Source organism: Lycium barbarum, chromosome 9 (assembly GCF_019175385.1).
Source record: "Lycium barbarum isolate Lr01 chromosome 9, ASM1917538v2, whole genome shotgun sequence".
NCBI lineage: Eukaryota > Viridiplantae > Streptophyta > Magnoliopsida > Solanales > Solanaceae > Lycium > Lycium barbarum.
The window spans coordinates 99,294,681-99,307,081 of NC_083345.1; the positions used below are offsets into that span (position 1 = coordinate 99,294,681).

Genomic DNA, 12,401 nt, shown 5'->3' on the forward strand with positions numbered 1-12,401 from the left:
TTGGGTGGTGAGGTGGTGCTAATGATGGCAGTGATTGTAGAGGTAGAGGAGATGGTAGTGGTGGGTAGAAGGGGAAGAGAGAGGCAAATAAGTTGGGTGGTGAGATGGCATGCCACGTGGTGTCCACCTCAGTGAGTTGTCAATGCCACGTCAGATCTAGTGTCTACCTTGGACAATTTTAACAGAGGAGGTTTACATTTGAATCCAAAGTATAACAGTAGAGGTATATTTAAACCCAAAGTATAACAAAGGGTATATTTAACCCTTTTCCAATAGTACAAGGACCTTTTCCGTTTTTTTTAATCCAACTATTCAATTCGTACCCGATTAACTCTCAACAATCTAGTTTACAATTTCTAGACAAAGCCAAATCCCACTAGCTTTCTTTTCCTTGTGCCCTTGTCCACCACTATTTTGTCATTATTTTTTTCCTCTTTCTAGCTAGTTGTTTCTTTTGCCCTTCTTCTAATTCCATTTGTCACCAGTGCTACCTTTTATATTGTACACAGCGTGTTTGATCACCTGATCCATATGGGAAAACTCTGATGTCGCTAGTGATAAACAATAAATCTATCACTATAAGTAGATTGGGTTTTTGATGTGATTATTCGAGTTAACAAAGAATCAATCGACCAAAATCTTATTCTTGAAGCGATTGATGGGCAGAATTCAAGAAACGGACGTAAATTGGGCTATACTTCTCGAAATTATGTGATTTCAAAACGAGGAGAAAGATGACGATTTGAACTATAAAAATAACTATTGAATGGTTTAAATCAAGTAAGTATTGAAGGCGGAATGATGGAAAGAAAATTAGGGTTCTGGATATGAACTAGAACGAATTTTAATCAAGAAACGCGTTCTTGAATGATCAAGAACCAACAAAGTTCCTAAGTCACCACTTGAAATCAACTTACGTGATAAAGAAACACCACACGCTATTGAAAACAAGATAAAGATTATCACCACCTTGCTTGGAACCAAAAACAAGGATAAAGAAGACCAAATAGAGAAAATAACTCTATTGCAAACTAGGGTTTATGCTCAAAAACGTGAATAGTGTTTAACAAAGAATAAGAACCCTTTATATAGGCCTAGGGTCTCTTCTTTGATGACTACAAATCCCTATTCTACTCTAGAAAGGAAATAGCTAAAAATAAAAAAAGTAAAATCCCTATTCTACAAGGAAAAGAATAAAGAAAACAAGAATCCTACTAGAACTAGGATAAAGATCCCACTAATGATAGGAAATTAAATATTACTATAATATAAATCAAGAAACAAGAAACCTATTTAGAAAAGGATTCAAGAAACAAGAATGGAAAATAATCTTCAAACTTGAGCTTTTTGGACTTTTCTTTTTCTTGAATTTCAGTCTTGTGTTTCTTGATTTTCTTGAATTTCTTGATATTCTTCATCTTTCATCATTCTCCCCTTGTTGAGAAAGACTCGTCCTCGAGTCTAAAGGCTCCATAAATGGTGAAAGATTAGCAAAATAAAAAATAAAAAAAAATTGGAACAACCCATACTCACCAGGCTTTAAGTTGCATTTTTCTAGCTTGTCATATAGCTTCATCATGTTGAAAGAAAGCTTCATATATGGCCGAACTAAATCCCACTTTCTTAGTAGTAACATTATACCATGATTTCTCAAACATATCATCTTAAACTGATCTTCAATGTGTAAACCATGATCATAACTTATTTCCTTTTGATCTTCATGAATCTTGAACACTCCCGTGTCGATGTGGTATTTGCATGCAAAATCTGAGTTAGTGCCACAAAAACCTTTAAATAAATCAAATTCATGTACCTTTGGATCAGGATTAGAGAATAAATCATGTCTTCTTATGACCTCCTTGATGATTTTGATGCTCTCATATTCGACATGATTATAGCCATTAACCTCAATGAAATTGAGAGATATTAAATCTACACTTTCTTGCAAAGATTCAACCTTTTGAGGAATAAATCTTGCTCGAATTAGATAATAAATTAAACTCTCATTCATAAACTCCTTTTTCAGCAACTTATTCTCTTTCTCTTACAAATCTTCATAGACTATTGGTCCTATGCAATCCGTTACTTTGGTTGGTGTGGAGTAAGAAACAAAATCTGTATTCTTTTTTAAATCCCTTTGTGGAAACTCAATCTCACAAATAGTTGGATGCTCCAATGGATCCTCATCAAACTTTGGTGGTAAATCCTCCACTTGTGGATCCAATACATTCTCCTCCTCCGTTTGCTGTTCCATATTTATGGGACCAATGATTTGTAATTTGGTCACAAAAGAATCATCAACATTCTTGGAGTTTTTAGCAACATCTTCTTGATTCAAGGGAACCAATTTAATTCTTCGTCCATCCTTTGTAAAAGAGTAGGTATTACGATATTAATCATATTTAGCACACCTATCGTACACCCATGGTCTTCCAAGTAATAAGTGGCAAGCATCCATCTTTGTTACATCACACCAAACAACGTCTTTATATATTTTGCCAATAGAAAAAGAAACTAGGCATTGACGAGTTACCTCTAAACCACCATCATCATTCTCAAATTTGATGCTATAAGGATATGGATGAGGTTTTGTTGATAAGCCAAGTTTAGAAACCATCTCTTCAGAAACAACATTAACATGAATTCCTTTATCAATGATTATCGAACACACCTTATCATGGGAGGTACATCTAGTGCGGAAAAGAGATTCCTTTTTCCATAGTTTTTCATCTTCTTGAACCAAACGTCCTCCTCTTGGTTGCATACTCATCCTACTCCTCAACTGTGCTCTGATACCAAATTGATGTGATTCTTCGAGTTAACAAAGAACCAATCGACCAGGATCTTATTCTTGAAGCGATTGATGGGCAGAGTTCAAGAAACGGACGTAAATTGGGCTATACTTCTCGAAATTATGTGATTTCAAGACGAGGAGAAAGATGACGATTTGAACTATAAAAATAACTATTGAATGGTTTAAATCAAGTAAGTATTGAAGGCGGAATGATGGAAAGAAAATTAGGGTTCTGGATATGAACTAGAACGAATTTTAATCAAGAAACGCGTTCTTGAATGATCAAGAACCAACAAAGTTCCTAAGTCACCACTTGAAATCAACTTACGTGATAAAGAAACACCACACGCTATTGAAAACAAGATAAAGACTATCATCACCTTGCTTGGAACCAAAAACAAGGATAAAGAAGACCAAATAGAGAAAATAACTCTATTGCAAACTAGGGTTTATGCTAAAAAACGTGAATAGTGTTTAACAAAGAATAAGAACCCTTTATATAGGCCTAGAGTCTCTTCTTTGATGACTACAAATCCCTATTCTACTCTAGAAAGGAAATAGCTAAAAATAAGGAAAGTAAAATCCCTATTCTACAAGGAAAAGAATAAAGAAAACTAGAATCCTACTAGAACTAGGATAAAGATCCCACTAATGATAGGAAATTAAATACTACTATAATATAAATCAAGAAACAAGAAACCTATTTAGAAAAGGATTCAAGAAACAAGAATGAGAATAAACTTGAGCTTTTTGGACTTTTTTTTGCTTGAATTTCAGTCTTGTGTTTCTTGATTTTCTTGAATTTCTTGATATTCTTCATCTTTCATCAGTTTTGCTTCAGACGTTCAATACATTGTTTTCTCTTCCCATAATATTTAATTTTTATGCTCATGTAAAAAAGAAGGCATGAAATATTAAGGTCGTTTTGTAGTCAAAAGGATTGGAAAATTAAGTGCCACTTCTCTTACAAAATTGAAGGGATCCTAGTATGTTTTTTCTCTAGAAATGATTATTTTACTCTGGAAAAGACACTGCAGCTATAACACAAATACAAAATTATGAAGGAATTTGAATTAAACCAAATAGTAATAATTATTTGTCAACAAAATGCAAAACCAGGTGAAGATTTAAGAGCCAACAGAAAATGACCAAACTAAAAAGCATCAAACAGATGCAAAAGTTACAAAAGAAGTTGAGCAGCTTATATATAGCTATACAAATCAGATACATTATAAATACACTGCAATTTGAGTTGGTTTCTTATGTTCATACATGATTATATAAAATATATATGCAAAGTATATGTAATGTTTATATGTATATCTATATATAATAGATACATTATCTATACACTGATGATACAGTGGGCTATATAAGTTGCAAACTAGATGTGTGAACTGTATATAGATTATACAGTGATGATATAGTGGACTACATTAACTCCAAAATAGATGTATAGGTCATACCATTAATATTAATAAACCAGAAATTCAAGACTGACCTTGTCAGTCTGAGTTCTATTACAGGCATTAGAATATATAAATGCAATTGCAGTTATGCATAAATTTGGACACTGTTCTATTGATTGGTCATTAAACCATCAACTAATGAAGGCTGGCTTGCTTCTTCTATTCAGGTACGAGTTTAATTATATTATGTGCGCCAAATTGATAATCTCTATATTGATATGGTAACATGAAAAATAACAACTTTCTTATCATGCAACTCATGGATTGAAAAGAAGCTAGTGGACCAATAGAGAGGGGAAAGCGAGTTGCAAGTGTTCAAGTCTATAATCTTGTCAAAGAGGATTTAACCCGTAGGCTATACTATAGGAGTCCGGCGCCAAAATGGTTTGTTTGTGGAGCTAATAGACAAAAATAGGATGTGTTTTTTTTTTTATACCAAAATGGGTATTTCATTGGTTATCCAACGAAATACCCACAATCAATACTGTTCCGGTCCGGATTTGTTGCATTTCGCTACACTTGTAGCGAAATGTAACAATTTTTTTTTTTTTTGCATTTCGTTTGTATTCCAACGAAATAGGATTTTTTTTTGTATTTCGTTTATAAAAAAGCGAAATAGGATTTTTTTTTATTTCGTTTATATAAAAACGAAATAGGAAAATATAATTTTTTTTTGGTATTTCGTTGGTATATGAACGAAATAGGATAATTTTTTTTGTATTTCGTTTATAAAAAAACGAAATAGGAAAATATTTTTTTTTGTATTTCGTTTATATAAAAACGAAATAGGAATATATATATATATATATATATATATATATATATATATATATATATATATATATATATATATTGGTATATCGTTGGTATATGAACGAAATAGGATAATTTTTTTTTTATTTCGTTTATATAAAAATGAAATAGGAATATATATATATATATATATATATATATATATATATATATATATATATATATATATATATATATATATATTTGTATTTCATTCATATACCAATGAAATAGGATAAATATTTTTTTTTCGTTTATATACCAACGAAATGTTTTGTTCCATTTCGCAGGTATATAATGAAAAACCCCCTTTTTTTTACCGTTTTTCTGCTCTCCATATCGCTATGGTTTTAATTTTATTTTTTGTTCATTTCTGTTGCTTCAATCAGTTTCAGACGAGCATTGAATAGTTGTCAAAATAATATCTTTTACATTTCGTGACTTAATTTGTGAAATTTTTTACTTTTCTCCGTTTATAAATATTGTCCTATCTTTACCTATGGTATATCCTTCGTCTTTCAATTTTCTTTTATCCATCTCATATCTTTCATCTATTGTTTTTCTCTTATCTATTTCATATTCTTCAACTTTTATTTTTTCTCATATATTTCATAAAAGATGATGGCAACTCATGTTAAAGTGTATTTATTTTGGGGTGGTGAAGTTGTGTATGAAGCAGGTTTGGTTAGATACAGCCGTGGTCCTGAAATAGGGAAAAAGTTTCCAATTTCCCTAAAATATGATCGTCTGCAACGCATCTTAAGGAGTAAAATGTTCGTAAATGATCCTGAACTATCGGTGGTTATAACCGGACGATGTCCAAGTTCATTTACAGCCGATGGTTCACCAATTTATGGTGAGATGCCAATTACGGACGATGAATATTTATCGTCATTTCTTCGTTGTCTTGAGATTTTTAAAAATTACATATGCATAGTGGCGCTTGACATGTATGCTACAGTTCAACGCTCTACCCAGGTCGAAGTACCGACCGACAATGAGTTCGGTTTTGGAGGTGCTACCTATCTCCCAAGATTGAATATTGGTTTTTTAAGGGGTGTAGTTCAACAACAAACAATTGTAGGATTTGGTAGTCAGTCAAATGATACAACTAATTATGGTACACAGTATGATAGTGTGGCTTCAACGCACGATCATAACTTTGATTGGAGTGGACAGAATCGTGAGACGGGTGGACCAAGTAATGCTACTACGCAGTTGCATAATTTGAATTGTAATGTACGACACCCTTGGTCCAAGTGAATTGGACAGTGATAGGTAAATATAATCATATTTTATTCACTTTATTCATGAATTGTATAATTGTGTTTGACTTGTAAATTCTATGATTTTTTCTTATTTATAGGCATAACCATTTTGAAGATAACCCCGCATTGACTTAGCTCACATAAATTGTGAGCAATAACGATTTAGCTAATGATATAATAAATGAGTCGGATAGCGATAGTCCATTAGATCATGAAGGGACGGACTATGATCAATCGTCTGCCGACGGTGACGAGTCTGATGAAGATGTTGCGGCCCCCAGTAATCTTATTGTTAATTATCATTCAAATGTGATCCCATATTTGGATAATACATAAGAAGTAGAACCGGAAGATTTTGCATACATGAGAGATAACGGGTCTGTTCGGGCTGCACTTTGGAATTCCAGTAATCCTAAAATTATCAAATCAGGTTAGTTTGGTGCGACTAATTTTTTTAATAATATATTATTTTTGAATTTTGTGATTTTAATTGGTGTAATTAGGAGTTGGTATTTTTTCTTCTACATGCAAATAGGTATGTTATTTCACAGCAAGAAGCAAATGAAAGGTGCAGTGAGACTCTATAATATAGCCCACAAAAAATAATGAATTTAAAATAGATCAAGCCAAAGGTACATTTTGGAAGGTTATTTGCAAGCGGCATGAGGAAGGTTGTAGTTGGATGATTCGTTTTTCGTTGATCGAAAGTGGTATGTGAAAAGCAGGAAAATGATTGAGCCACATAATTGCGACACAGATGATTATACAGAGGATCATTTCAATTTGAATAGCAACATGATTACTACTTCGTTGATACTATATATTATGATCAATGCACAAATCAGTATTAAGTTTGTTCAGGAAACTATAAAAGGCATCCATCACTATACTCCTAGTTATAGAAAAGCGCAAAAAGGGCGTAAGAAAGCTTTTGAGATGGTGTATGGTTATTTCGAAGGTTCTTTTAGGGCATTGCCTCAATACATGGCTACCCTAGAACATTTCAATCCGGGCACTATTGTTGAGTGGACACACGAGTCAACTACAATGCAAGGCGGACACATCTTCAAGTATCTTTTCTGGGCCTTTAAACCAAGTATCGATGGATTCAAAAGTTGCAGGCCGGCCATCTCAATAGATGGCACCCATGTCTATGGTAAGTATGAGATGAAATTTTTGATTGCTGTTGGCATTGATGCAAACGGAAATATTTTTCCACTTGCGTATGCTATAGTTGCACGTGAGAGCTATGAGTCATGGACTTGGTTTCTCAGTTTATTATGGAGACATGTTGTTTGTGATAGAAAAGGCATTGGACTAATTTCTGACCGTCACCAAGGGATCTTGCAATGTGTAATGACACATGAATGGTTACAGCCACCCACCACACATCATAGATTTTGTGATCGACATTTAAAAAGAAACTTTAACAAAAAGTTTCTTAACTCTGATCTTGAGAAGCTAATGTGGTTGGATGCTACAGAGCACCGGAAGAAGAAATACCAAATGAGGATGCAACAAATCAAAACTTTGTCACCTGCAATGCATATGTGGTTAAGCGAGCTTTCGAAGGAAAAATGGACATTGTATAAGGACGGTGGTTATAGGTGGGGGGCTATGACGACAAATGTCTCTGAGTCTTACAACAGTTTATTGAAGAAAGACTGTGGATTGCCTGTTACTGCCATGATTCACTGGACCTTTAAAAATATTGTTGATCATTTTGTTAAAAGAAGCGCCCTTGCTGCTCTGCCAATGGTAAATAAGAAGACTTGGCCGCCCGGTGTTGATAAGAAGTTCCATGAATATTGGGATAGGGCCGCCATGCACACTGATATGATGAACTACAACATTGTGACTGGGGTCTTCGAGATTCTGACATTTGCACACGAAGGTAAGGGTGGAAATGTCCATAAAGTCTCTAACAATGGAAAAAAATGTTCGTGTGGGAAGTGGAAAAACTACCACATTCCATGTTCCCATGCAATTAAATTCTGTCGGATCCGTAAAATTCAGCCTAAGGACTATGTTAGCAAGTACTACAGTTGTAGGTATTACAAGCAAACATACAGTGGAAAGTTTTCTCCCTTAGGTGATGAGGCATATTGGCCTGCAAGTCCCTTCTGTTTAATTACAAACACTGCATACGAGCGAACGTCTGGAGCCCAGAGAACAACTAGAAGGAGGAATGAAATGGATATTGCTCCTGCTCGCATGGCTAGGAGGTGTGGAACTTGCAGGAAAACCGGTCATAATAAAAATCGTTGCCCCAATCGTACTCAGTAGTTGTTGTTGCTTGTTTACTGTTAAGTTTATTCATGAGTTCTATGTTGTTGTTATCTTATGCAATCTTTGTTATCTTATGTAATCTTCAATAATATGTTGTCATCCTTACTTTAAAATATAAATGGTTCGTATTGTAGAGTTTAATTTTGTCTTTAATTAACAATTATTGTTGGATAGAACTTACACAACACTTTATTGAATGAACATACAATTACATTATTATTGAAAATTAAAATACATAACACATAGTTGGTCTAAGGGCGCTCGTTAGGCATGCCATCATCCGATTTGTAAAGTTCGTGTGCTAAAACACTTGCTCTTTCATGTTTGTTAGCGTGCGATTTGTTGCTGCAGCTTGTTCTTCAGCGAGCTTAAGGATATAGTACCTACAACGTCTCACCAACATCCTATTATTATCCTTTCGAATTTGTCTCACCAATCTGTGTCCCTCCAAACGCAACCATCGCAAATGCATCCTATTATTTTCTTCGCGAATGCGGTTCAAAGCAAGATTCGGTTCTTGGGGGTGATGTGAGCGGCATGCCTATTGCACGGCGTTTTGGATGATGTAGGCCACGACTTCTTAAATCGGTCTCAATATTATGAGCTTCATCCAGGCGGTAGTTCCATTCTCTCCTCATCTTGCTAATGTATTGTCTATTGTAGCGCTCGCTCGGATTAAGCGAGTACTCAAATTCACGTTCCAAAACCCATTTCCTACCCATTGACTCAAAAATGTCACCTGGGTGATATATCATTGGGCCGCGTTGCCAGAAGAATGGATTCCACGATGACATTTTGAAAGAGTTTGTTTTAGCGTGGTGAGATGAATGAGGTATTATGGAAGACTATTTATATAAAAATACATGGTGCAGAAAGGTCTAAACCCCACATACAATTTTCGTATTTATTAAAAAAACAATTCATATAGAAGTCTAATTAGTCAAAAATACACCATAATTCATATTGACGGAATATATGTCGCTATAATAAGTCATATATAAGTCTAAATAGTCATAGATACACAATAAATTTTGAAAATAAGTTGTTAAAGCTCCACATGCATCCCTACGTGTGCATCCTTTCCTCCCAGCAGTGCCAAATTGTGTTGGCCGGCGATCCCTACGAGATCTGTGCGGAGGAAACCCCTCATGCATCCCTTCCACACCCTATAAATATCATACAAAATAAAAGTTACTTTTTAATGCAACACATAAATTATATACATAAAAATTTAAATTCAAAACGAACCTGTGCCTCTAAGTCCCGAACATCTGGCGTAGGTGCATATGCATCATTAAAACTGAGCCTCCTTCCATCACAGGGAAAATTAGCTGGAGGTCGGGATGAGGTACTAGTCTGAGGAACTTGGAAAAGGAGGTTGTCCAAAGCCTGTTGGCTCCAAGGTTGTGAGGAATTGCTAAATGGGGTGAAACCTTTTAATTTTGATGATGCTTGTGGAGTGACCATATTAGACGAGTTATATAGAGCCTCAGATGGAATCATAGATGGACCAGATATATCCATGGTCGGATAGTGGGAGCTATGTATATCCATAGATGAGTGACATGGAGCTTTTGAGGCAGTCATAGATGGGTCGGAAAATTCCATTGACGGATAATATGGGCTAGGTAAATTCGTATGTGGGTCATGTGGACTAGATGGGTGATATGGGCTGGGTAAATTTGTATGTGGGTAATGTGGACTAGATGGGTGATATGGGGTGGGTAAATTCGTAGGTGGATGATACGAAGCAGTCATAGATGGGCCGGAAAAATCAAATGAATGATCTGTACCAGGGTGTGGCTCTAGATCATCAACTTGATCGTCATCAACAAGCTGGTGCGCCACCTGACCTCGACCCCGTGGGTTACCAGCACGACGTACATTTGCATGATCCCGACGAGCAGTTGGCAACTTAGGCGGTGCCACATAATCTGCTGGTGGTATATAATTGGGATCAAATGTTAACCTCGTCCCCATTGCAGCAGCATTCAGAGACTCAGTCGACATGTTAATAAACCTTTGCATCAATGCATTCATACCTTGAGAATCTGAAGGCCACTCTGACGGATCTTCCTGAACACTGTAAGCCAAATATCTAACTCTATGAATTCCACGAGCCTACAAAAAAATATATAACAAACAGTGACGTAAGAAAGCCATTGATTGGCAAAAAGAAATTAATGTGTATCATATATGTATAGTTATTAATATTACTATAATATTTAATACATATGATACACATGTATTTGTATGTAAATCGGTTCCAAATCCTTTATATGATGATTTAGTTAGAAAATATAATTAAATTACTTTCATAATCATGGTCAATGTATTATTAAACATTCTTTTTGCTAAATAATGAAAGAGATAAAGTATAAAAATTGAAGCACCTAGGTTAAGAGAATCATGGTTAATTTGCCTGAATAATGGCATTGGATGAGATCTGTAGTAAGTCAAATTCTTAGACTATTTTTCAAGATATATTAATTAGTACTAGCAGTAATTTTGTTTCTACTCAAATGTTAGAAAACTATATAGTACATCATTAACTGTCTATTTAACATGATATGCATCAAAAGTTACGTACCAATGCTTCGTGCCTCCCTGCGAGGTGTTGGTATCCCCTATCCACGATACGTTCTGGATTTCCTATCAAAGTGCGGGAGTACCTCCGGTACCATTTAAAATATTCAGAATCCGGTCTGGGAGCTACAGTAGTATGTGGAGCTTCAACTATTAGTTCCTGACGGCGTTCCCACAAATATTCAGCTTGCTCAAATTTTTCCCCCATCTCCTGACTTATCCTAAATCGCTTGTCCAGTGAAAAATGAAATGGTCTATGTGGGGGGGAGTGGTCCCGGAACAGACTGCTCCCTACCAAATTGTCGGTTGACCCGACCCGCCATGTGCCACTCTCGGTAGATCCCACAAATGAGTGGCAACTGCGCCATCCAAATGTCTTGACCACGTCGGCACCACTCCGAAAGTCCATCATTGATGGCCTCTGTATAAGGCTCCCACACAAACTATGATAGCAAAAATATTATACAGTCATTTATAATTTATAATACAAATTATACATTTTCTCATTACAACAAACATCCATTATGCATTTTCAGTTAAGTAAAGATTAGAACATTCAAGCAATTTTCTTCCTTCTAAATACACAAAATTTCATCATTTCCAAACCGTGCAAATGAAGAATAAAAAATACTCAATAGTAGAAAGCATATCATGACCAAATCCTTGCTAAGAACACTTTCTTTTTATTCAGTTCCAAAGCATGACAAGAACAGGCTAACTTGAAAATTCCATAATGGAATTTGATGAAAATAAAAACAAAATAAAATAGTTTAGTAACCTTCTAGTCATTAAAACAAACCTAGACAAAATACTAATTATGCTAAAAGAAGAAAAGCTAATAAAAAATATCACAACCAGTAGCAAGTTGTAGCAAATTAGCTATAACAAATTAAAACAAAATCAACCCATTATCACAGTACGAGTTAGCAAAAAATGAACAAATCTATAAAAACTCTATTGTTGTTATATTTTTCACATTTCTTATCAAAAAAATTTAAAAGGAAAAATACCTGATCATCAGTTAGGTTGTCTAAAACATCCTTACAAACTACTAGCACAGCTCGTGCCTCGCTTTCACGAACTCCACGACGAGTCCACTTCTGCGCAAATACAATATCTCGTTCGTTTACTCTTGGAGGACGAAGTAATGGCTGCATCGCGATTATTCGCTCCCAAGCCCAAACCTGTATAAGTAAATTTAAA

General features: G+C 35.0%; 1 protein-coding gene across 1 annotated transcript; it reads left to right on the plus strand.

Moving 5' to 3' along the window:
• The first annotated feature begins 7,490 nt into the window (after positions 1–7,490).
• LOC132612063 (uncharacterized) lies at positions 7,491–8,984 on the plus strand. The gene is made up of 2 exons (XM_060326407.1): positions 7,491–8,439; positions 8,944–8,984. The coding sequence occupies exons 1-2, from the start codon at positions 7,491–7,493 to the stop codon at positions 8,982–8,984; spliced, it is 990 nt and encodes a 329-aa protein (XP_060182390.1).
• Positions 8,985–12,401: the final 3,417 nt, after the last annotated feature.